Source organism: Leguminivora glycinivorella, chromosome 1 (genome assembly GCF_023078275.1).
Source record: "Leguminivora glycinivorella isolate SPB_JAAS2020 chromosome 1, LegGlyc_1.1, whole genome shotgun sequence".
Taxonomy (NCBI): Eukaryota; Metazoa; Arthropoda; class Insecta; order Lepidoptera; family Tortricidae; genus Leguminivora; species Leguminivora glycinivorella.
Window position 1 is genome coordinate 22,717,713 of NC_062971.1, and position 27,091 is coordinate 22,744,803.

General features: G+C 43.0%; 1 protein-coding gene and 1 long non-coding RNA gene across 2 annotated transcripts; one reads left to right on the forward strand and one right to left on the reverse strand.

Annotated features, from left to right (window-relative positions):
- On the reverse strand, positions 1 to 27,024 carry LOC125231758 (protein argonaute-2-like). The gene is given in 24 exon segments (XM_048137332.1): positions 1 to 589; positions 3,943 to 4,145; positions 4,297 to 4,390; positions 5,005 to 5,114; positions 5,611 to 5,739; positions 8,118 to 8,207; positions 8,608 to 8,727; positions 9,313 to 9,356; positions 9,359 to 9,419; positions 16,575 to 16,742; positions 18,368 to 18,485; positions 19,238 to 19,365; positions 20,311 to 20,415; positions 20,700 to 20,793; positions 21,297 to 21,466; positions 21,638 to 21,777; positions 21,897 to 22,017; positions 22,394 to 22,493; positions 22,596 to 22,684; positions 22,930 to 23,106; positions 23,210 to 23,630; positions 23,839 to 24,481; positions 24,943 to 24,970; positions 26,904 to 27,024. Coding segments are annotated over 23 exon segments (3,432 nt in total). The 5' UTR covers positions 24,953 to 24,970; positions 26,904 to 27,024; the 3' UTR covers positions 1 to 492.
- Positions 3,777 to 4,146, forward strand: LOC125231769. The gene is made up of 2 exons (XR_007177666.1): positions 3,777 to 3,894; positions 4,077 to 4,146. It is a non-coding gene; the product is annotated as an uncharacterized LOC125231769 (long non-coding RNA).
- Positions 27,025 to 27,091: the final 67 nt, after the last annotated feature.

Below are 27,091 nucleotides of genomic sequence, written 5' to 3' on the forward strand. Positions count from 1 at the left end.
ACTAACTCTTTTATTTATCGATATTCAATACATAATTAAAATCACGAAAGATATCAAAAATAAACTATGTTATATTAATTTTATAAGACATTGAATTTTGTCCAGATTTCATTCCGCATACGTTATTTCTATAGACAAATTTTGGCTGTAAAACATTTACTTTTTCAAATGTCTTGACGACCAAATTACTTATTAAAAACAGATTTATGCCTCCTTTGAAAATGTCGGCTTCAGCTAAAAACGACTTATAAAAGGTTTTATCTTATACAAAGTTGGAATAAGTTTTTTAAAAAGTAGATTTAACAAGGAAATTAAATATTTTCCTCCAAACTCTCCCAAGAATTGTATGGTTAAAAATAATATTTCTGTTAGGTCTTCTTTTTTACATATTTGTCTATTTATTGCAAAACGTTGTCTAGTGACTAACGTACTAACGTGATTTAGATAGGTGCGTAGCATGCGTCGCAGTGTTGGCAAGTTGGACCGAGGGGTCTAAACAAAGAACATGCGACTGTAGGCCAGCATCTTGTCGAGCACGGCCAGGCGGCGAGGCTTGCGCTCCAGGCTCGCGTTGTCGAACCGCTCGTTGCTGTAATGTAAACAAACGAATAAGAGCTGAGATCTCACATGCGAGTTGCATTACAATGCGGACCGTCTGCTATGTAACTAAAATCAGTAATCAGCCTTTACAATAGTTGCAACGAGAATACGAATTGCAAGGATTATAAGTGTAGCAAGCGTATTTCTGAACACATAGGAACGACTAAAGCAGATCCTTTTGTTCAGCGTGTTTATTTCTCACAACTAGAGACAAAACGCAGTCGATGATAGAATTCCGACTAGAGCTCAGGCAGGAGACACTTAGAGTAGGGATAACTGCTGTAATGGACAAAAATCTAGTTTGTGATTAGTCGTCATTACTCAGTACGTGAGCCCAGGCAGGCTGAGGCCTACTTTAGGTTGCCGTCGTGGCACACGGCATGCTAGTGAAGATAGTCAGTACTCACTAGGTCAGCGAGCGGGCTCGCAGGCAGGCGAGGTGCGCGTAGTACGTGGGCGTGGGGTAGGACACGGAGCGCATGCAGCGCGAGTACAGGTGGCACAGGTAGTACGTGAGCTGCTCCACCTCGTGGTCCTTCAGGTTGCCGTCGTTGCACACGGCGTGGTAGTGAAGGTAGTCAGTACTCACTAGGTCAGCGAGCGGGCTCGCAGGCAGGCGAGGTGCGCGTAGTACGTGGGCGTGGGGTAGGACACGGAGCGCATGCAGCGCGAGTACAGGTGGCACAGGTAGTACGTGAGCTGCTCCACCTCGTGGTCCTTCAGGTTGCCGTCGTGGCACACGGCGTGCTAGTGAAGGTAGTCAGTACTCACTAGGTCAGCGAGCGGGCTCGCAGGCAGGCGAGGTGCGCGTAGTACGTGGGCGTGGGGTAGGACACGGTGTGATACTATACAGCACGACCACAGATGATTTTATTAATTCTGATGCGGTACAAATTCACGAAAAAAAATGTACTTTTTTGTACTGACGTTTAAAAAAAATGTACCTTTATGATTTTGGAGTTTTGACATAGGGCCCGTGGTCGTGCTAGGTAGGTACTTCCTGGCACGACCACACTATATTTAATGAGATTTTAAATTTCTGTTGCAGTACAAATTCACGAAAAAAAATGTACTTTTTTGTACTTACCTTTTAAAAAAAAATACCCTCATGGTTTCGGAGTTTTGACATGGGGTGTGGTCGTGCTAGATAGGTGGTACTTCCTGGCACGACCACACTATATTTAATGATTTTTTTAATTTCTGTAGTGGTACAAATTCACGAAAAAATTGTACTTTTCTGTACTTACCTTTTTATAAAAAGTACCGTCATAGTTTCGGAGTTTCGACATGGGTTGTGGTCGTGCTAGATAGGTACTCCCTGGCACGACCGCACTAAGTTTTTGAAGTAATTTACATAGTACAATTTCAAAACACTTGTTTAGTATTCATTTGACCATCAAATTAAACATAAATATAGTGTGGTCGTGCCAGGAAGTACCACCTATCTAGCACGACCACACCCCATGTCAAAACTCCGAAACCATGAGGGTTTTTTTTTAAAAGGTAAGTACAAAAAAGTACATTTTTTTTCGTGAATTTGTACTGCAACAGAAATTTAAAATCTCATTAAATATAGTGTGGTCGTGCCAGGAGTACCTACCTAGCACGACCACGGGCCCTATGTCGAAACTCCAAAATCATAAGGGTACATTTTTTAAACGTCAGTACAAAAAGTACATTTTTTCGTGAATTTGTACCGCATCAGAATTAATAAAATCATCCGTGGTCGTGCTGTATAGTATCACACGAAATTCGTGTGATACTATACAGCACGACCACAGATGATTTTATTAATTCTGATGCGGTACAAATTCACGAAAAAAAATGTACTTTTTTGTACTGACGTTTAAAAAAAATGTACCTTTATGATTTTGGAGTTTTGACATAGGGCCCGTGGTCGTGCTAGGTAGGTACTTCCTGGCACGACCACACTATATTTAATGAGATTTTAAATTTCTGTTGCAGTACAAATTCACGAAAAAAAATGTACTTTTTTGTACTTACCTTTTAAAAAAAAATACCCTCATGGTTTCGGAGTTTTGACATGGGGTGTGGTCGTGCTAGATAGGTGGTACTTCCTGGCACGACCACACTATATTTAATGATTTTTTTAATTTCTGTAGTGGTACAAATTCACGAAAAAATTGTACTTTTCTGTACTTACCTTTTTATAAAAAGTACCGTCATAGTTTCGGAGTTTCGACATGGGTTGTGGTCGTGCTAGATAGGTACTCCCTGGCACGACCGCACTAAGTTTTTGAAGTAATTTACATAGTACAATTTCAAAACACTTGTTTAGTATTCATTTGACCATCAAATTAAACATAAATATAGTGTGGTCGTGCCAGGAAGTACCACCTATCTAGCACGACCACACCCCATGTCAAAACTCCGAAACCATGAGGGTATTTTTTTTTAAAAGGTAAGTACAAAAAAGTACATTTTTTTTCGTGAATTTGTACTGCAACAGAAATTTAAAATCTCATTAAATATAGTGTGGTCGTGCCAGGGAGTACCTACCTAGCACGACCACGGGCCCTATGTCGAAACTCCAAAATCATAAGGGTACATTTTTTTTAAACGTCAGTACAAAAAAGTACATTTTTTTTCGTGAATTTGTACCGCATCAGAATTAATAAAATCATCCGTGGTCGTGCTGTATAGTATCACACAGGACACGGAGCGCATGCAGCGCGAGTACAGGTGGCACAGGTAGTACGTGAGCTGCTCCACCTCGTGGTCCTTCAGGTTGCCGTCGTGGCACACGGCGTGCTAGTGAAGGTAGTCAGTACTCACTAGGTCAGCGAGCGGGCTCGCAGGCAGGCGAGGTGCGCGTAGTACGTGGGCGTGGGGTAGGACACGGAGCGCATGCAGCGCGAGTACAGGTGGCACAGGTAGTACGTGAGCTGCTCCACCTCGTGGTCCTTCAGGTTGCCGTCGTGGCACACGGCGTGCTAGTGAAGGTAGTCAGTACTCACTAGGTCAGCGAGCGGGCTCGTAGGCAGGCGAGGTGCGCGTAGTACGTGGGCGTGGGGTAGGACACGGAGCGCATGCAGCGCGAGTACAGGTGGCACAGGTAGTACGTGAACTGCTCCACCTTGTGGTCCTTCAGGTTGCCGTCGTGGCACACGGCATGCTAGTGAAGGTAGTCAGTACTCACTAGGTCAGCGAGCGGGCTCGCAGGCAGGCGAGGTGCGCGTAGTACGTGGGCGTGGGGTAGGACACGGAGCGCATGCAGCGCGAGTACAGGTGGCACAGGTAGTATGTGAGCTGCTCCACCTCGTGGTCCTTCAGGTTGCCGTCGTGGCACACGGCGTGCTAGTGAAGGTAGTCAGTACTCACTAGGTCAGCGAGCGGGCTCGCAGGCAGGCGAGGTGCGCGTAGTACGTGGGCGTGGGGTAGGACACGGAGCGCATGCAGCGCGAGTACAGGTGGCACAGGTAGTATGTGAGCTGCTCCACCTCGTGGTCCTTCAGGTTGCCGTCGTTGCACACGGCGTGGTAGCGCGTGGGACGCGCGGTGCCCTTGATGGCTTGGTGCGATACCTGCACCGAACAAACATTGCACTGATTAGCTTTGAACACTTTTCGTCGCCACGTCAACGAAGTCAGAAAGAGGTATCAACCGATATATCAAATTTTGCAGCTTAGCTTCAAAGCTTGTGGGGTACAAAATGGATGTTACCAGATAACTTACCAAATAAAAATCTAGTTCCGTGGCATGGACAATGTGTTTATCCACCACAGTTCCTGGCTCGACGTTTCTCGGATTATTATCACCCGAAAAGAACCTGAAAAATAAATATAAGGTATGAATATGAAATTAAGAAAGTATTTTAATTTATCAGTTTATAACCTAACCTAACCACAAAATTAAAATTTTGAAAAAACCCCCGACCGCGACATAGTGGACCGATTTTCATGAAACATGGCTAAGAACACTCCCGACTAACTCAGCTTTCAGACAAAAAAAAACTAAATCAAAATCGGTTCATCCGTTCGGGAGCTACGATGCCACAGACAGACACACACACAGACAGACAGACAGACAGACAGACAGACAGACAGACAGACAGACAGACACGTCAAACTTATAACACCCCTTCGTTTTTGCGTCGGGGGTTAAAAACATTGCACATCAACCTCGTACTGTCAGCTACATAAATATTTTTACACCTGTATTCAATTTTGAACCTTATTCCCCAGTAATAAGTTTCGATATGTATAGATATTTATAGATGTGCCTGTTTACTTTTCACGTCCCCATTTAGGAAAGAGGCTCTTTCTTGCTAAGAGGGACCAAAGTGGCACTTTTCCTCACTGCTATGAGGTAGCAAACAGGGTAATTTTTTTTTTTCATTTTGTGTACATTTTTTATAACGCGAAACTGCCCTAGTGCGCTGACCTGGTGTGATGCCGCTTCTGCACCAGCAGGAACAAAACCTCGGGCTTGGCGGTGGGCCCGGCCATGCGCTGGTACGCGTTGTGCACGGCCAACAGCTCGCTGTTCATCACCTGCACCACAAACAAACGATTTAACACATTCACTTCCAGACAAAAATGGAGCAATATGTCAGAAACTGGTCGCTATCTATAACCAGCTTGTATGGCAACAACGCGACCAGCGGATTGTCCGGCAGCTGAGCAAAGTTCACAGGTGCCTGCCAGGGAGGGAGAGTTTCGAGACTTCGTCACTCGAATACTTGTGGAAAACGGCGAAATTCTATAATTGAAATACTATGCTAGGATTTGAAAAACAAGTCGTACCTACAGACCACTCGTTTTCGTTTCCATTAGAAGAATTTAAAAACCTGGATATAATGACCGAAATACACAAAATCGAGTTGTCAAAGTTTAAAAATCGACTCCACAGGGCCGAAAATTTCGATGCCTTACGATGTACATATGTATGATAAACTTCAGCTCGAACGAAAATCTTTTTACAGCCCCTAATTTCGGACTTAGATCAATAGTATACTAAATTAGAGTTTTGTAATGTGTATACATTTACCTGAGCAAATTGCCCCTCCGACACGCCGTCACGGAATACATATATTTTCGTCGGCAAAAATCCGTTGCGTTGTCTGTAAACAGTCAGATGGTCCACCATCATATCCTCAAACTCGACGATCATTTCTTTCTGTAAAATAAAAATAAAACATATATTATTCAGAAATTTAACTAAAAGGACATGTGAAATGCTTATTTTGCAAGTGTTTCTCTTCCCTTAAGAGTATACCTAACACCAGTAGCGGCTTGCCCTAAAGAGCGCTTGTGCGGTGCACTCCCAAAAATAATCACAATTAAACTATAGTAATACATCAATTATGGTACCTCAAATTAATGTATTATACTATATAAAAACTATCGCAAAAAAGTCCAATCAAACAATTACTTACTTATATTTCTTAAAAGTTCATTAAACAGTCTATATTATAATATTTATAATCCGCCAATTCCCTTATACAATTTCATACGCACCGCGCTCAACGGAGCGCTTTGAATTGCGCTCCTATGGAGAAATATTCAGTACATTCTCTAATACGAAATTCAGTAAGAGCGAAAGAGAAGTTTAGTCATAGCTCCGCGCGTGAGACAGAAGATTATGTATGAAATATTAGGTAAATCTGGAGCGCCGCTCCTAGGGACGTTTGACCACAGAGCTATATCAAGATAGAAAGTAAAAGTATCCTATTTAGTACCGCGAACGGCAGTCTGCTCGACGAGTGGATGTCAAAATTAGTTTTCCATTGCGGTTTTAATATGACGAGCTCGATTTGGCGTGCGTTCAAAACGAGCGACCTATAAACATGAAATAAATGCTAGAATAATGTGTATGTAATGAAAATAAATTGATTTGTTCTTAGAGTACGAGCGATGTAAAAATAAGCCATGAATTCAAACTGTCGAGTCAATTCACATTCGTGATATCAAGTATTTATCTATTTATTCAACAGATTAAAAAGTATGCAACACAAATTAAATTACAAATACATCCATGCAAAAATCTTAAACTAACTTATATTATAAATATTCTAAACTACATTAATAATTAACTAGGATAATCCAATCATAATAAGAACACCAATCAATGCGAAATGTTACACGATGGGTCTCCCTGTCAACCGCCAAGCTTTTTCCTTCTATCTCGATATAGGTCTGTGCGTTTGTCCTTGATTACCGTCTCGGTTGCACCGCGCAGGCGCGAAATTCGTCGCGGTCATCCGCGACCCGCGTATTTCGCGCGCTATTTTGTTAATTGTTAGTAAACACTAGATAAACAAGTTTTAAGGCACGCGCGGGAATACATACATACATACAACATACATACAATCACGCCTGTATCCCATAAAGGGGTAGGCAGAGCACATGAAACTACTAAAGCTTCAGGGCCACTCTTGGCAAATAAGGGGTTAAAAGAAAACGAAACTGTGGCATTGCAGTGACAGGTTGCCAGCCTCTCGCCTACACCACAATTTAACCCATATCCCATAGTCGCCTTCTACGACACCCACGGGAAGAAAGGGGGTGGTGAAATTCTTAACCCGTCACCACACAGGCTATACAATTTTGCCTTATTTTGAAACCGCATAATTAAATTGTTTTTATTGCAAGTGTGTGAGAATGGATGGATACAATGTGACATTTATAAAACATTTATATTTATTTATATTTATTTAGGCGGGAATACAATTTTGCCTTATTTTGAAACCGCATAATTAAATTGTTTTTATTGCAAGTGTGTGAGAATGGATGGATACAATGTGACATTTATAAAAGAGTGTGAAAAAACTTTTGCAACGCGATTAGAATTAAAAGCTAAAGGACCACCGCGGCCCGACCTTAAACTTACGCAAATATGTTTTTCAAAAACCAAAACTTTTACACGTGTTTTTAAAACGGAACAGTATGAAAAAACACCGTGGTTAATGTGGATGTGAAAAAAGTGACAAACTGTTTTGGTTTCCATGTCTTTTATTTGGAGCGGGCGCGGACGGCGGAGGTGGTGAGTCTGCATGGACCGATAGTGACCGTCAGTGACTTATCACATCTTTCGATGAAAATAAAAAAAAAAACATTCACAATCCCGCATTCATTTACTGAATGAACTGCAGTTTTCGTCTATTCATTTTTATGTTTTACTGTTATGAACCCTGAAGCTGGGCAGCTATATAAACAAAATAAAGAATATTTTTCATTGAAATTTTAACTTATAGTTCAGGCATTTGTTGGAAAATTGAAGGAAAGAAAATAAATGCATCTCTGAGCCAATATAATATGATTTAAATTTAATCACATTGAATAAGTACAAACAGGAACACTAGACTTTATGCCGTTCTAATAGGAATTACAAATACACAGTAAATAGTGTTGCTTATGTTACTACATACATTTAGGACCTTGGGCCTTACGATGATTATTTGAGTGAACACCCACAAATTACAGCCGCGAGCCGCCTCTGCCTAACACCACAATTATCCATCAAATTAAATGTGGAATATCAATGTACAAAATTACCTTAGGAGTTTGAATACTCAGTGCTATGTTGTACATGAAGCACTTTGGATCGATGGACGCTGTTACTGCAGCAATACTTGGCACGGATGTCTGAAAAATAAGTAACTATTAAATATAACCTTTTCTAAAGCTAAGATGACATCTTGAGTGAGATATCGCTTTGAACTGAGATAGCGAGTGCTGATTCTATCATTAATCGCTACGAAGAACCCAATGTGAGTACCGTATAGTAATAATTGCCGATCGCCAAAATGGATACTTTTGTTAGAAAATATCACAGATACGGTGCAATATTGGTTTTAAATTAACATTATATAGCATTTGCCTAAAAATAATTATTTTGATAATTACATGTTCTCGCACGCTTCCTATGCGTGACTTGCCACTAACGACAAACCTTGATCTCAATCTTATGACATGGGTAGCATATTAACCACATAGTTATACCAAAAAATCGTGGACAAATTAGGAATATGAAAAGTATACAAACCTGGTCCGGAGAAGGATGTGTGACGTCAGCGCCCACTACCATCACCTTGCCGTCTTTGAGGCAGTTTGGCAAGCTCCTGTTGTCCAGAGCTTGATTTATACCCATCAACTTGGAATTAACCTGGACATACAAGCATATATTTTTAATCCACTTAATAAGTGAATTATGTAAATATCTGTGTATTGTGTCCCCAATATTTATTTATTTATTTATATTTGCGACAGTTACGTACATCTTAATTTTAATAAAAACCTCAGAAAATAATCGATTTATGTGTCAGTCGGCTTAAAACTGATTATTATCTGCGGGCGTAGCACACTAGTGGGATATACGTTATCGCGTCGGTGCGTCCCTATCGCACTTACAAATAATGCGAAAAGGACGGTCTGACGTGATAGCCTAATATAGCCTTTATCCTTGCCCGCCTGATGAGTCTCAAAAAATTATAACATGTATTTTACTTTTCTGCTTTAATAAACTTTAATTGACGATAGTCAATTCGAGCGTTTTATGACAGCAATATGCAATGTTCACAAATAACGTTCGTGTATACGATACATGTGGTGACGAATGCTATGGCATAAACTTTAGTTGATGCTAATGTAATGTATATCCTTAACCTCTGGAACGCCAAATTTACTACATAAAGTCTAGATTGTCTGTGACGGATACGGGACTAAGCGTTCGATGGGTTAAATAGCTAACCTTTAGCAGGATGTTGCGCGCAGTCTGCGGGTTCATCCTTTTGAGGCAGTCTGTTCCTTTATGCACTGCGTTAATATTCCTACGTCCAGCTCTGCCATCTGCTTCACCTGTGGAGTACGTAACAAAATGACTTAGACTGAGCGCGAGTCCAAACATCTAGAAATTTCAAATTACAAATAACAAATCATTTATTCAGCATATAGGCCACAGGAGCACTTTTACACGTTATATATATTATACAAAACATTTAAAATTGAATTGAAATTACAATTGATAATACTAATTCTAGTTCAGGGTTTCTTAAAGTCACCCGACCCCATTGTTTCTCAGAAGTCCACATAAGGTCAGTTACTAAACTTGAGGAGACCTAAGTGGTTTTCCAAAAATATTTTGGTCTGTAGAATTAAATTGCCAATGTGGTCCATGACTGCAAAACGTTAAAGAATCCCTGATCTACTGCAACTTCAAGTATGATTCGCGCGCCGGAACGCAACTAATGGTAGCCGATTAGGATAGAGATCTTACAATTTCATTTCACCATTTATTACTATTTGAGAGAGACCAGTCACAGAGAGGCAAAATCTTTTATTATTTATTAATATCAAAGACAAAGATATGTAACTCCATATAGACGGATAAAGTCTAAGAAAAAAACGTACCTCAAAGCCCTAGAGAAAGAGGTACGGTTGCCTAGATGGTGTTACACCTTTGGGGAACGCTCAGCTAGATGGCGTTAATATTAATATTTGACATTTTAACACATATCAAGCTAACAATATGGGCCAAATTGACAAAACTGAGTTTCAAAAGTTTTAAGCTTGTGTCGAGAGATGGCAGTCTATGCACTGTGATTACACATTTTACTTTGACAGTAACTTTCTATAATACTCGATCCTCTCTGTTAATATTCAGGTATTGGCTACGTGCACGACAATTACGCCCACTACTATGTGAACTTGAAGTGGAAAATGACAAAAAATGACATGTAAACAAACATTATATTTTAACGATTTTTCGTTAATTTTAAATAAATCGAATAACAAGAGCTACTATTTCAAGTGTAATTTAGGTAGATAGATTATAAAGACATGGATATAATATAAAAATTTTACCTTCCAATAAAATTTGTATTATTTTGCCTGGTATATCCGAGGTCTTTATAGAGAGTACGTCGTAGACGTCGCATCGGACCGATAGATGGCGCCATCGTTCGTTGTAAGTCGCTCCGGCGTCTCACCGCCGCGATGTTGGTAGTCCCGTTTTTCCCCACCTGCAACACAAGGCCCCCGCGCCCCGACTCGCCACCAGCCACCCTCATTGTTGAGGAGAAGTGCCGACGGTATATTAAGCCTACCAGGAAGGCATCACTCAGACCTCGGATATACCAGGCAAAATAATACAAATTTTATTGGAAGGTAAAATTTTTATATTATTTGTGCCGTTTGTATATCCGAGGTCTTTATAGAGACCTGTTTATTATCTCCTGGTGGCGAGTCAGCTGGCGCGCAAGCCTTTGGTAGCCCTATTGGCATAGCATAGAAGAATAAGTGAATCAGTTGAACCGATTTGACAGATGTATCAGTCGAAATAGCCTTCGATCCGCGAATATCTCGGTGCCAGAAACGCATAAAGAGATTTTCGTGATGACGTTTAGCTTTAGTCAGCGAATAGTTAGAGAAATGACATTATTATACATCGCAGATCAAAACCAAAAAAAAAAAAAAAAGATGTAGGCGAGGCTGACTTGAACAAGATACAAAAACCTTAGATACACTATTATTATTAACAGACACGTTATTTTATCAGGTTATAAACCCAATTTCAGACACAAAGTGTGGAAATTAACTGTAAAAGTAGTGTCTGTACTGTAGCAGGGTAACGTAATTGATACTGCTTTTGTCAACCCTTCGTAAAAATTATCTAAATCAATATTAGCTTTGATATGACTATTTAAAGTCCAACGTCTTACGTCCATATCAAACACAGAAAAAGGTCATCACTCACGTGCCCAAGGGCTATTTGTTACAATACTGGTATTTTCGATCAGACTATTTCGCGTCAAGCGAGCGCGGTTGCAAGCGAGACTCCTGAACTCTGAACTCTTTTTAGTGAGGGCATTTGAGGATACCGATCGCTCGGTAAGACTAGCCTAGAAGATGAAAAGTACGAGCGCTGTCGATTGCTACTACACTGGACGGAGGTATCAGTCGATTTCTTTAAGTCAGTCATTGACTCTTAGGGTAATCCATTACCTAATCCAAAACCCGATGCGACGGATTTCTACTTCGTGCAATGAAGGTCGACAGAGTAGACTGAGAGGTGGAGACGTCAGTGTCGCATCGCTGGTGGTTGCTGAACACGTCGTGGTAGCAGGTCAAGGGGTGAATTTAACACCGCCACACATGCGCGCTTTAAGAGCGTAGGCGGAGCGCAATAATGGCGGTGCACCGCACTAACGCTGGCGTTGCGCCCAGTGGGCGCTAGCGGGAACGAACGAGCGCTGATAGCGAGCGCAACGCGCGCGGGACGCGAGCGGAATGCACGCGCATTCAGCGCGCTGATAGCGAAGCGGAATGCGCTTTATGTGTGGCGGAGGCTTAATACGTACCGTTGTACGGCGTAATGGCCCTGCATCTCTCATACGAAGCATACATCATCTCGCAGACGAAGAGGTACGATGACGGGCGAAGCAGAAGAAGGCGAGGTCACCGAAGGTCACTTACTTGGCTCCCAGGGGGTGCATACTGACCTCGTACGACAGTCTGTTGGAGTCAGCAGTTACTGTCGTAGTTACTCGTACCAGAAGAGATGTAGTCCTGCCATCGTACAGCATAACATAACATACAACTGAACTGTGCATAGCATATAGTGCTATGCGAACCTTAAGCCGGCTGCATGTCACTTCAGTCGCCAGCGCCACCGCCTGTTGAAGATTATTCTCCATCGGAAGAGCTTTACTTCGTACAATGTTCCGATTATTGAAGGTCTTATCGGGCTGCAGATGCAAGCAAAACAGGGGCGATTGGCCTACAGCTATCGGCAGCTGTACGAGGTAATGCTGGAAACTGCAGCGGTGCAACCTTCCTCTGTAGACCACGAAAGTTGTGAAATTTATGAAATCAGGTTCTACGATCGAATCAAGCACTATATTAATTGAGTATAGTCGAGCCAGATGATAACTACTGAAGTACTCCTGAGTTCCTGGCCCCTTTCGCTTTGAGCTGGAATCTGAAGTTCACTAAGGCGAAGCAGGTTTATTTTTCCCAATTTGTTTATTAGAGGCTCGGCGAATAAGTTAACCTCTCGAATGGACAGGGGGCGCCACAAGCCTCCGGGAAATCGTCGTGTACTTGGAACCCCCGCGGCCAGATTGCCGATCGGTTTTGGTGTCCGCCCGGTAAACAGACGCACGCTCAGGATGCAGGACGCTGGCTCGAATTCAGATCTGGACATTCTGAAAGGGATTTTTTTTTTAATTCCGCAAACCTTTACGATGTCTTTGACCTACACAATGAGCGATGTACAGGAATCACAGGGTCTTCTCGCGAGGCGCCTCTCCGATTAGATAGCTCGCGAACATCGTCAGGACACCCTCGCAGCAGTGCGGCTCCTCGTCCGGTTATTGACGTCTTACCTCGTTCAACTATGGGTCTCCAAACCACGTTAGGACGTAGCATCTTAAGAATTTATCTGTTCTCACTTCGGCGACGGAGGAGTCCTTGGTCAAAATAGAGTGTAAATACTGTCAAAGTACTTCACGGGAACTGGAAAGAGAAGAGTGGATACCATAGTGTACGGGATGTCAGCTGATAGCGGCGCCCGGCGTCACATTGGAGGGTAGTATCAGCCTGGTCAGCAACAGAGTCTGCAACGATACCGTAGCAGACGGAGCCTGGATAGTCGTGGTCGTGGCACCATTGTAGGGGAAGACAGTGTTCGCGGTGAGCGTGACATCTTAGGCGCGACGGGCGTTATCAGCGTGGCGGCTAGCAGCACCAAGGGCCCACGTCAGCAATCTTACCAGCTTGTCACTGCAGCAGACGCTGTTATGTTCGGCGGTGAGATTGAGACGGCCGTCGTCAGCTCGAAAGGCGTCTCGATGCCCTGTCGCGTCGCGCAGTATCGTGCTCGGTGGCCCTCTCGAGGTCGCCGCCGTCAGCGCGGGAGGCACCGGCGCCAGCGTGGCAGTCAGCTACATCGGTGAACAGCATCAACAGAGTTCGCGGCGTCGTCACGGCAAACGCGGCAGGAAAATTAGCGACGCCTTCGCGGCAGCCGCAGTATTGCGCTCGGTGGCGCGATGAAGGTCGCCGCGTCTGCAATCTTACCTCGTGCGATCGAGGCGACATCAAGGCGCCAGCATGAGCGTGTCGGCCGACGACACCGGTGGAAAACTTCAAGTAGCTTGCGGCGTTGTCACGGCAGACGCAGCAGAAGGATTGCGACGCCTGTGCAGCGGTTAACAGTATTACGCTCCGCATCACCACTGAGGCGCCAGCATAAGCGTGGCGGCCAGCAATACTGGTGGACAGCTTCGGCAGGGTCGCGTCTCGCGTCGTTGTCACGGCATATGAACGCTCTACATCACCATCGAGGCGCCAGCATAAGCGTGGCGGCCAGCGATACTGGTGGACAGCTTCAGCAGGATCGTCACGGCAGATGAGCTCGCTGCATCACCATCGAGGCGCCAGCATGAGCGTGGCGGCCAGCGATACTGGTGGACAGCTACAGCAGGTGGACAGTCAGCAGGATCGCGGCGTTGTCACGGCGGACGAACGCTCTGCATCACCATCGAGGCGCCAGCATAAGCGTGGCGGCCAGCGATATTGGTGGACAGCTTCAGCAGGCTCGCGGCGTTGTCAAGGCAGACGCACGCTCTGCATCACCATCGAGGCGCCAGCATAAGCGTGGCGGCCAGCGATACTGGTGGACAGCTTCAGCAGGATCGCGGCGTTGTCACGGCAGACGAACGCTCTGCATCGTCACCATCGAGGCGCCAGCATAAGCGTGGCGGCCAGCGATACTGGTGGACAGCTTCAGCAGGATCACGGCGTTGTCACGGCAGACGAACGCTCTGCATCACCATCGAGGCGCCAGCATAAGCGTGGCGGCCAGCGATACTGGTGGACAGCTTCAGCAGGATCGCGGCGTTGTCACGGCAGACGCACGCTCTGCATCACCATCGAGGCGCCAGCATAAGCGTGGCGGCCAGCGATACTGGTGGACAGCTTCAGCAGGATCGCGGCGTTGTCACGGCAGACGAACGCTCTGCATCACCATCGAGGCGCCAGCATAAGCGTGGCGGCCAGCGATACTGGTGGACAGCTTCAGCAGGCTCGCGGCGTTGTGGCGGGGGCAGAAGGTGGTCGCGCACGGGTTCACTAACGGCACGGCGCTCGCGTCGGGGCAGCAGCAGACATACTTACAGCGTCGCACGCGACGCCATGCGGCGGCCACAACGTTGTTCGGCGGCACCGCAGAGATGGCCATCGTTAACGAGGAAGCAACTTCTACGCAACCTCGGCGGCGCCGACGCGGCGGACAACACTGCCGCGGTCAGCGGCGCTATCGCAGCGCTACAGTAAGTTTCGGCGCCGACACGTGGCTTGGGGCCTCCGCACCGAATCGGAAACCGAACATATTCTTTCTAAAATAATATGAATCTGCTCACCCATTCGTCGGAGAAATTCAAACCTCCTTGAAGCGCGGTATTCCTCCACCGCGCCCGCCGCCGCCGCCGCCGCCGCCGCCGCCGCAGCCCGCAGGTCGCGCAGCACGTGGTCCCCGGAGCACGTGGTCCCCGGCGGAGCAACTTACCTACGTTACCGCTTATATTCTCGCGCGAAACTTTTAATACGCGGATAACACTTCCTACTTTAGTCTCGGAAATGCGAATAGTTTAAAAAGAAAACTGATTAACGGTAACGATTTTTGCAGCATGGAACTTTCTTACAAAAAAGTGGGTAGAATCATAAAGCACCGCTCGTTCATTTCTATAGTGAGAACCCCGAAAGACAAATAATGATCGCTAGCGAGGCATAATATATCTCATTATTCAAGACGAACGAGCGCAAATTAAAAGGGAAGAAAGAATTGACGGATGAAATTGAAAAATTTCATAATTCCGAAACGTTATAAGCCACTTTTTAAATAAAAACACGAATAACTCTGGTTTGACCAGAAATAACAAGGAAATAGAAACTAAAAGATTAATTTCGAGACACCATGCTGTAAAAATGTTCGAACGGAATACGCGACAACCGGTCACTTCGGCGTTCGACGAAACAATGAGGGTGGCTGGTGGCGAGTCGGGGCGCGGGGGGGCCTTGTGTTGCAGGTGGGGAAAAACGGGACTACCAACATCGCGGCGGTGAGACGCCGGAGCGACTTACAACGAACGATGGCGCCATCTATCGGTCCGATGCGACGTCTACGACGTACTCTCTATAAAGACCTCGGATATACAAACGGCACAAATAATACCAAAAATCAGTTTCCAAAGCATTACTCACGGTATAAACTTCCAACCCCAGACTACAGAAAGAGTCAATAAATTGGTGCTGGCAGGGCATATAAAGAATCTTGAAGAACATAGGAGTAATGGTACAAGTTCTTCGAGCTAGTGATATGGTATTCGCTAAACCTCCGTCCCGTTAATGCCATATAAAACAAATCTAAACGTAAGTACCTAGTCATGTCCGCGGCCGCAGAAATATCCGACACGGGCCTATTCCCAGGCTAGGCCTGAATCTTGAAGCATAATCTTTTACGGTAGGAAAAATACTAACAGCGTATTGAACAATATTAGGTAAACAAAGCTTAAATATAATTTATTATAATGGTTTGTTTTGACATGTCACTTACGTTTTCTTTTCACTGTAGCTATCCATTTAGTTCTTTGATCCAATTTCCAGTGGGCTCTAAGAAACGCATAGAACGTGCAACGACTATTTATGCCATTATTTTTACAATTAACAACGAAACAACATTGATGCCCCATATCAAACATTACACATTGTATTATATTTTATGAGTTTTGATAGATGACAACCACAATCAGTGTCGATTTTGACCACCGCAAGCACTGCGATCGCTTTGCTTACCCCCTCCATGCACTTCGCACGAAGCCAATATTCTTATGGTACAAAAATCCAAGGTTGAAAAAAATCCTTGATTGCCGCAGAACTGTCATTAATTTAAGTATTTCGCATTAATGTAAGAAAATCGTATAAAAATGATTGAAAGAGTCAAGCAGCACATACCCTATGGTAGTAATCGCGTCCTCTGGTCGGCACAATGATGAACAGGAACTTGACGTGCGTCTCCAGGCACTTTAACAGCACAGTGCGCAGCTCGTTCATGCGAATGTTGAAGTGTTTCACGGACGGCTCCGACACGGCCATGCCCATTTGGCGCCCGCAGCTCATCATCTGAAAAATAAAGATGATTTAACTCTTACTGTTATCAAGTTATTAAAAAAAAATTAATAGTACGTCATGTATGTCATGTTCCGTCAGATACTTGACACTAACTGTTATGTTTTTCTTAAAGTTATCTCAGACACGAGAGGTCATTTAATTTAGTATGAAAACCAAAAAGCATATTTTTCAATTTAACAAAAAGCTATTGGTGGTTTTTTTTAATACTACGTCGGTGGCAAACAAGCATACGGTCCGCCTGATGGAAAGCGGTCACCGTAACCTATGGACGCCTGCAACTCAAAGACATAGATTTAGAATTATTAAACTAGATTGTGGAATCACATTTTTTGCCATACTAAATTGAACCTTATCACTGAGACAGAAAGGTGATCGTATCAGACTAGCGAAAACGGTCCACATGAGAGGGCATTGTTTGGCCTGGTGTCCCTCTCGCACGTGTGGCCAGTGTTAATGAGGTTACCATAGTAGTAGTATTTTTATCTGTATATTACCTGACTTTATAACTTCTTATATTATTTTAGTGTTATATTCAAACTAGGGGTTCGACCGGTCTGGCGCAGTCAGTAGTGACTCTGCCTGCTGCGCCGCGGTCCCGGGTTCAAATCCCGGTAAGGGCATTTATTTGTGTGATGAGCACAGATATTTGTTCCTGAGTCATGGATGTTTTCTATGTATAAAAGTATTTATATATTATATATATCGTTGTCTGAGTACCCACAACACAAGCCTTCTCGAGCTTACCGTGGGCCTCAGTCAATCTGAGTAAGAATGTCCTATAATATTTATTTATTTATATTTCAAAGAATTGGAAAATAATTATAATGTAATTATTTTGATGCCCATAAATCAAAGATTTGTATAATTAAAAAATATGTTCAAATGGGTATTAGTAGATTTGGTAGTAACTTTGAAAATTGACTGGTATCCCCAATGTATGACAGTGATGACGTCACTGAATAATGATGACATTGTCAGTAAGTGCGAGAGGGACACCAGCCCAAACAATGACCTCTCATGTGGACACACTTTTTGACCTAACTACTCATTCTGGTTTAACTGTAATTCTGTGCTCAAAGAGTTGTCACATGCGCGTTGCCACCCCATTAGAAACTTGGCTCCTGTAAATGAGCCCTGTCAAATTTAACGGAAAACAAAAAAAACACGGCGTACACTACACAAATACACCTTCTTCTTCGGTCCTCCTGACTGGGGATCGTGACCACATGATGACGTTTTTGTGAACATACTCGTAACGTAACTCTTCCTTCCGCACGGTCACCGGCGCCCTGGTTGTGGGCTTGTGGCAGTGAATGTGTTAATAAATACCTATTTATTAACACATTCACTGCCACAAGCCCACAACCAGGGCGCATAATAAAGTGGTGTGAAAAAAATGTTGCTAGAAATTCGTGAATGGCAAACGTGCAAGATAATGATTTATATTGATATCTACCTAGATATCAATATAAATCATTATCTTGCACGTTTGCCATTCACGAATTTCTAGCAACATTTTTTTCACACCACTTTATTATTAATTATTTTCGGTTCGCCGACTCGCCTCGACTCGACAAGCCGTTTACCAAGAAATATAAAAAGTTAAAATCACATACCAAAGAGATGATATTGGCGGGGTCTATCGGGGTCCTTTGGTCAGGCTCGATCATTATGAAGCCCCAGTTTTGGAGAGCCTCGGGTTTCAACAGTCGGTTAGCTTGCCACGCGCCATTCCTACAAAACAAAATATTACGTGAAAATGATTTTCAAATTACGTATACATATTTTATCATTTTAGGCACCTGTCTAAAATCTCTCTCTCTAATAATATAAATGCCTGAAAATGTCAATTAATGTTACAGACGTGGTGCTGTTCATCCTCATCTCCCTTGCGTTATCCCGGCATTTGCCACGGCTCCTGGGAGCCCGGGGTCCGCTTTGATAACTAATCCCAAGATTTGGCGTAGGCACCAGTTTAATGAAAGCGACTGCCATTTGACCTTTCAACCCTGTTGCTGTTATTCCTTCTTATTTTCACGGAAACTCACGAACGTGAGATGCTATTTCAGTGAGTCTTAGTACAAGAAGTACTAACGTTTACGAACTAGCACGACAAATACGAACGTTTCCGAGAAAATTCGATGGAAAACTATTATACACTACATATGTATGCTATTATCTTGACCGCCAAAAGTGGACATCATCGAAATGCCTTATCAAGGACGCTAACGCCTCCAGGCAGGCAAGCATGGTCGCGCGATAAAGTATAAAATATCAGGCCGTCCCTATCGCACTATTTGTAAGTGCGATAGGGACGGCCAGATGTTTTATCATTTATCGCGGGACCATACTTGCCTGCCTGATTCAATAGGAACTGCCGGCTGGGGTTCAAGGGGTTAGCTAAGAATTACTAGAAGAGTGGCCTATGCTCAGCAGTGGGCGATAAAGGGCTGATATGATGATGATGATGAGTAATAAATACGGACCTGGGCTCGATGCAACCACTGCCGGTCTCCAGCTTAGGCGGAAACAAAACTTTCGCTTCCACGGGGAAAAACTTATCGGAGATCTCCAAACCAAACTGTTTGAAATCCTTGTTGCGCGAATAGTCCATCTGAAAACAAAAAAGCAAATACTTTTAATACTCGACGACCGATCTAGCCGAGCGCGTAGTGACCTTCGCCTGCTAACCCGCGGTCCTGGGTTCGAATCCCGGTAAGTGTGAAGAGCATAGGCACATTGATACCTAGTACCAATGAATAAAAATAATCCTTGACAAGTAACTATAACAACCGTCTAATCTATACTGGTACCAGTATTTTCATATAAATATTCATAAAAAACAATTGGGTAGTCTAACTCACGTGAAAAGTCCTGTCGCGTTTCGTTAATGCTAGCTCAAATCAAAATCAGATATTCAATCCACATCCTTGAGGAAATAAAGGTCACGGGTCCAACCCAGGCCGTTTTCGGAACTTATGTGAGAAATGTTATGTGGAAACAGGACTAATCCCAAAACCGCCTATAGATTGGAAGGTCAGATGACAATATTTTTCGCAAAATTAGTGCCAACGCCAAATATTAGGATTAGTTGTGAAAGCGGACCCCAGGTTCCCATCATGGGCCGCGGCTAAACGCCGAAATTATTTATTTATTAAAAACATGATTACATGACCTTACATTAACCAACGCGTCACGAAACTTAAATAACAATAACCACAAAATTAAAATTATGAAAAACCCCCGACCGCGACATAGTGTACCGATTTTCATGAAACATGGCTAAAAACACTACCAACTAACTCAGCTTTTAAACGAAAAGAAACTAAATCTAAATCGCTTCATCCGTTCGGGAGCTACAATGCCACAGACAGACAGACAGATAGACAGCCAAACAGACAGACACGTCAAACTTATAACACCCCGTCGTTTTTGCGTCGGGGGTCAAAAACAAGGAGAGAAAAAGACAAAAAAAGAGACCAATAAAAAGAAAATTAAACAATCATTTGGGCGATGACGTCACAGCGATAAAGCAAGGAGGACGATACTCAGTACTCACATCCTTGATGACCTCCTCGATCTTGCGCTTGCGCTCATCGGGGGGCGTAGCGGCCTGCCGCACCATCGTCGACAGCTGGATCTCGTTCAGCTGTCTGTTGCGGGCCTGTAACAACATGTTCATATCAGTATCCTTAACGTCCGATGATTCATGTGGTACATTTTAGCAACTCTATCAAGATTCAAGTCTCTGGCATCTTGGTTTTAATAAATCAACTTTTCCTCTCCTGTCTTTCGCCAACTCAGCACTCACTCCTTCTAAGAAAACGGACGCACTGGTTGGTGTAGAAAGCATTACGCTACGATACCTTCTTTCTTATTTACTAATTTAATTACGCTATGATATCCGAGGATATTTTCGCATGCAACCGTGAGTAACTTATTACTGACCTGTCCATATGCTACCTCCAGGAGCTCCATGGGGTAGTTTATATTTTTATCCTTTGGGCCAACGGACACGCAGTTCAAATTGGGATAACGCAACCTGCAATTATAACGATAAATTTTATCATAATCTCTATTACATTTGTACACATTCTATACTATATTAACATGACATGACATATAATATTACAATTTTTCTTTAATCATATAAAACCCAAATAAGAAATTATGTACGTATACCCAACTTGGCAGAGGCAGCCATGCCCATTTATTATTTAAGATATCTTAAGTCATGAATGAAACACAAGACCTGTATCCCTTCTCCTTGGCGAAGTACTCCGCGACAAAGACAGTCTTAGGGCTCCTTTACACGGTCTGTGCATTAATTATAATGCGGTATTTGATGGGTGTGGCGAATTGTATGTAACCGTCCTGTCAACAGTCCTGTAATGTAACTAAAATTGCGTGCCGTCTCAATGGACCCTAAGTCTTGCCACCGCAGAGTTCCATGAAACTCGGCTTACTGACCGAGTATAAAAGACAGCGATAACCTCTCGTTCGTGTCCGCTACCACTTGGATAATACATCTACTGTCTGACTGACCTGTATCCCTTCTCCTTGGCGAAGTAATCGGCCACGGTGACCATCTTAGTCTTGCCTCCCCCGATATCCATGGGGAAGCTCAGCTTGTTGGGCGAATCCGAAAGGCCGTTGGCGATGAACTCGCGTTTCTGCCCGCTGGCTGACGTGTCCCCTCCGATGAATGCGACCACCTGCGTGTTACAACAAAATTAACAGAAAAACGCAAAATATTTTGAAGTTTAAGGTAAGGTAAGAGTGACACAGGGACTTTGTTTTGGTGTTGTGGCAATATTGTATGCTGCTTAGTTTTCACAAACTGCTCTTTCATATGTAACTTCAAAACAACGCTCTCGTGCTCGTACCTTGAGTCCTTTGATAAAGGCCAGGAAGGATTCCACGCCCCTGTTTCGCTGGGTTTCCACTTTTTCGTTGGTGCTCAGCCGGAAGTCGTTGACGAGGGCTTGCACGAGGGGCTGCGCTCGGGGGAATCCTTTGTGAGCAACTGTGAACAGAACAGTGGCTTTCACAACCAACATATTACATAATAATGCTTAAGGCACTTTGTGTTATTTTATTTTTCTTTACAGAAGTGTAACAAGAAATGATAAATGTTATACGAACCATCGACATTGACGAATGGGCGCGTTGTGAAGATCGCAGACTGGAACAAGCCTGTCCACATCTCCAAACCGTCTCCGAGGTCGATCGGCTTCGCCGGCCTTCTGAAGAACTGCCGACCAGCCTGGAACACTTCATTTGTGAGGAACACTTTCATTGTACCCTTTCACATATACAGTGTGTATTTTAATAGAGGGTCAGTGAGGGCATCTATCAGATCCCGTGTGGTAGAAGACCTTCCCTCGATTTCAAATGAACGAAGATTTTGTAGAATTAACAACTTTATTTTTCACGTGATTTTTTTTTTTAAACCAAACGATTCCGTTCCGATCCAGCATCAATGGTTTCCTAGAGGTCAACTTACATAGTCATATCTAATGTGTTAATTCGGCAGTGCTGTGCCCTGTTGTCACCATTATGCCAACTCGAAATTAACGAGGTACACAGTTTATATTACAGTCATGTTTGAAAATTAATAGCAATGTTAGTTTGACAAGTACCTTTATGTAAGACTCTAATGTGCCCTGACGTAAAATTACGTCGATGCATTGAATGGCTTCAGTAGGCGGGTTTAATGAGGTGCCTCCGGACTTCATGTACCTGATGAAAATAAAAAGAATATTTCACGTAAAAGGTAATACATAAAAATTTAGAAGTCTTGAGAAATATTTTGTAGTGGATACTGATTCGATGTATACTTACGTAATTATAGTACTGAGGTCAACTATTCCAGTGAATTTAAAAGAAACTTCTACTGCCATCTTCTTCCCGTTGCCATCAACATACTCGTCCTGAAAGAATCACGTCACGATATTTTTGGTTCTTAGTAGGTGCTTAAAGTAGAAATCTATACATATTTCTCGCGTTCCATGCTTGTTCAAATTTCAAATGAAAACATCCTTGTTGCACTTGCAATCAACCAATGTAAAGTTTATTGAACGTTGTATGTAATTAATTAATTATTGCTTGTTATTAATCGACAATGGAGCACTTTTTTCTTAATAAGTCATAAATCATAATATTCAGTTTTACTTACCGTTACGCTATAACGGTCATTGTCGGATACATTCGGCAAGGGCTTCAGGCAGTAACAATTCTTCATCTGATCAAATGCAATCAGTTCCCTGGGGAAATGTTTTTGCTTGATCTTTATAAACACGGGTGAAATCATTTTCTTGGGCTTGTCCGGTTTATACGTAACGTCGTAACGATGCTGAAATATAAAATATGAAATAATGTGTCGCCAAAAACTAACCAAATATTTCATGCACTTTTAGCTAGCTACAGCATACTAAACATTTATGACGAAAACTTACTATTTTAAGTGGCGCAATTTTCATTTCCAAGTAATTAGTTAAGACCTTAACACGCCTGCAGGCTACAGGTTCTCCTTCAATCCTCAAAGGTATTGTGTATCGGCACACAGTTTTAGAGGAAGCGGGTCTATCTCCTTGCGGGCCAGGGGGCGTGGTCTGACGCACTGCCTGCGGTTTCTGAGGCGGCACTTGCTGTTGTGGTGGCGGTCTAGCCTGGCCAAAACCTGGTGGCGTAGGCTGAGTAAATCCTGGTGGGCCGGGTTGTTGCATATATCCCGGTAGGCCGGGCTGTGGTCCTGGAGGACCCGGCTGGCGAGTGTAGCCCGGTGGGGCACCCGGCGCGCCAGGCCAGCCGGCCGGCGGTCCAGCTTGCGGAGCTCCTCCCGGTGGCCCAGAAGGCATCCCGCGACCCTGACCACGCCTGCAAGCATTTTTAATAATCACTAACAATTTGAACAAGCTATGAGAACTTTAACTTCAACGTTTGTGATAACCATATTTATTACCAACGTTTGTGATAACCCTAGTTAATTTATATTTTGGTATTAAACTCATATTTTATAGATAACATGATTGTTATGGACTAAATAGAATAGACTATATCACACATTAAACTTTCAAATTCTCACCCAGCAACCCACGGTGCTTTAGCCTGTTGTTGGGCCGGTGGCCATGGTTGACTTGGTGCACCAGCAGCTTGCCCTGGTGGTACACCTAAAGCAGTTTGCCCTTGTGTTACAACCCCAACCGCAGGAGCCTGCCCCACTGGTGCAGGGCCAAGTGCGGCTGCTTGCGTTGGCAAGGCAGCTGCTGCAGCGGCAGCCTGCCCTGCTGGAACAGGTGTAGCAGCAACAACTTGTTCCGCTGGTGTGGCTGCCTCTTGTGAGGCTAGTGAAGGCTTCTTTTTTCTAGGTCTTTTCTTGCTCTTTCCTTCCATTCCCAAACCTAGCCCTCCTTCCTCTTCCTTCTCTTCACTCTTAGCTTTTTCTTCCTGAGCAGGTTTGACTGGTTCTGGTGCTGGTGCAGGCACATCAGGCTCTACTTCAGGTATAGTGGATGTCACAGGTGCAGAGCGAGGCTTTGAACCCTCTAGAGGTGCTGCTTTTGCAGCCTTCTTAGCCTTTCTCCTGGCAGCAGCAGATGTCAAACCAGAAACCTCTTCTTCCACCGGAGCCTCAGACTGTGATGTAGAAGGTGCATCACTAAGAGACAACGAACTCATAGAGGGCACCTCTGGCTCTTCATCTTTCCCTTTGCCTCCCTTCTTTTTCCCTATGAATAAAAAAAAATTACATCCTGACTGTCAAAGGATCACTGACAGGGCAATCCACGTGAATAAAACCCTAACAAAATGCAATTCTTCTATAATTTCTCAAAAGGCTAAGAGAGTGATTATGATTCTTACAATATTTCATGACTTTGCCAACAAATTGGCAGCATATTCTCGAGATTTACGGACTTGATTGAAGTAGCTGCCATACAAAACCATTTTGTAAGGGACTCTCTTGTGACTCTCGTAAAATGAACCTGGTAAAGAATGCATCATGGCATTGAGCTTGTCTTAAGTTTTTCTTTAGTGCTGTAAACTCAATTGTCACAAAAGCTAATTTTTATATAATTAGTGAATTACAACAATAGCAAACTGTTAAACCTTTTCACTGCCTTTGACTTAAGATAAAGTCAGTATTACTTCTATTTTAAGGTAATTACTTGAAAACATAGTTTGCACTTACCTTTAGCCATTGTTTCTTGGTTATATTTCTGAAAAGAACAAGAGGTAGTGAAATAAAATATATTATCACATAATAAATATTTTCAGGCTCAAATGCAATAATCATTTCATCAGAAAATCAGGGTTGCAAAAAGGTCAATTTTTGCCTGTTGATGCCCAAATTAACTCAAACAAAGAAAATGAAAAAAGCAAATTGATTTCACCATAATCAAGATCTGCCTGAAAAAGTAATAGAAATAAAATTATGTCAGCTAGTGCTGTTTTTGGGATTTCTTACTTTTAGAACACAGAATGTAAAATTGTTATGTGATGAATAGTCATTGTGTGGATTGTTTACGTGAAATAGTAAAATTCATAATTCAGCGCATATAATGAGTACAATGATTATAGTATTATGTTGTTACATTTTTATTAATTTGATTACTAAAAAAGACTTGACAAATTGACAGACTGCTTGGTGAAGTCACATGAAATACATGAAACCATCATGAAACTAAATAAAAAAAAAGCGAATGGTTAACACAGTAGTAAATGTAGCCCAAATTTATTATGGTAAAATTTTCGGCTGATAATAAATGTATGCATTAGTATAACTAACTCTAACCGATACCTATTAAATATGTAAATAAATAACTCTGCTTTTACTGACGCAATAATCCAATACTTATTTTTATTACTTGATTTCATTCTTAGTTTTACACACAGCTTTTACATACATACCTTGAGTTTAAAATTTTATGGTCGCTCTGGATACAATCGAGAAATTAATTAAACAAATCAAATAGATATTGTGAAATTATTGGACAACTTTATAATTGTAGTAACACAACTAACACAAGTTATTTATTTTTATATCCACTCCAAATCTCTAATCCACAGGCACAGACCACAACCACAGATTCGCAAATAAAGCTAGGAACACACTACGCGGACGTCCGTCGTGAATCGACCGCGGACGGGAATCTGGACAATGACATTACACATAAAGCTAGGAACACACTACGCGGACGTCCGTCGTGAATCGACCGCGGACGGGAATCTGGACAATGGAAATACACATAACCGTGCAAACTATCGGTCGACGGACGCGGACGTGGCCTTGAGCGCACGGACGTCCGATCGAAATGTGGCTCTCTGGATGTTTTGTTCCGTGCACACTGATAGGTCGCGGTCGCGGTCGTTTTACGACGGACGTCCGCGTAGTATGTTCCTAGCTTAACCGTGCAAACTATCGGTCGACGGACGCGGACGTGGCCTTGAGCGCACGGACGTCCGATCGAAATCTGGCTCTCTGGATGTTTTGTTCCGTGCACACTGATAGGTCGCGGTCGCGGTCGTTTTACGACGGACGTCCGCGTAGTATGTTCCTAGCTTTAAGCACGAGCGAACTGAGGCACGTCTTCAACACGTATTGTATTCTTTTAGGAAGCACACGGCAGGCCGTAACCCAGACATTTATTAATACAATAGATAGAGCATACGACTACAGCATATACTGCTCTTTGGACTACATCCCCACAGGTGTTCTCTGTCCGGGTATTCCCCTATTCGAGAAACTATTGCCTATTGGAATGGAGAAAGGTAATTTGACTCCAAAGCAAGGAAATATGACGCAATCACATAAATCGTGGTGCAAGCAAATAAAGCAAACTTTATAGTCAGACGGTTCAGGCCATTAATACTAGCCGTGAATAAACTAAAATACAATACGTGAACATCAACAAGTATTGATATGTATAAATTTCACTAAAATATTAATACAAAAAAATATAGGCATCATAAATATAAGTACTGAGACGTCTCAAACGTCAGAGCAAGAGAAATCCAATCAAAATCCAATCGTCTTCAAAAAACGTTGCGAACTATACTATAATCATCGATTTAAACTTCTTAGATCGATGACTATAATATAATATTCATCATTACTGTTATTACAGAAGCCAGCCAATGAGTTAAACTTACCTTTAGTAAATTATTTTTCTCAGATTTCTGCTTATACTTTATAGCAAACGTAGCACTTGAATAACAAAATTTGTATCACAATATTCACAATAATACCATGTAAAAGTGCTAACACATTACCGCACCGCATCGCACCAAGATCATTCACACATTAACAAAGAATATACATACATACATACAATCACGCC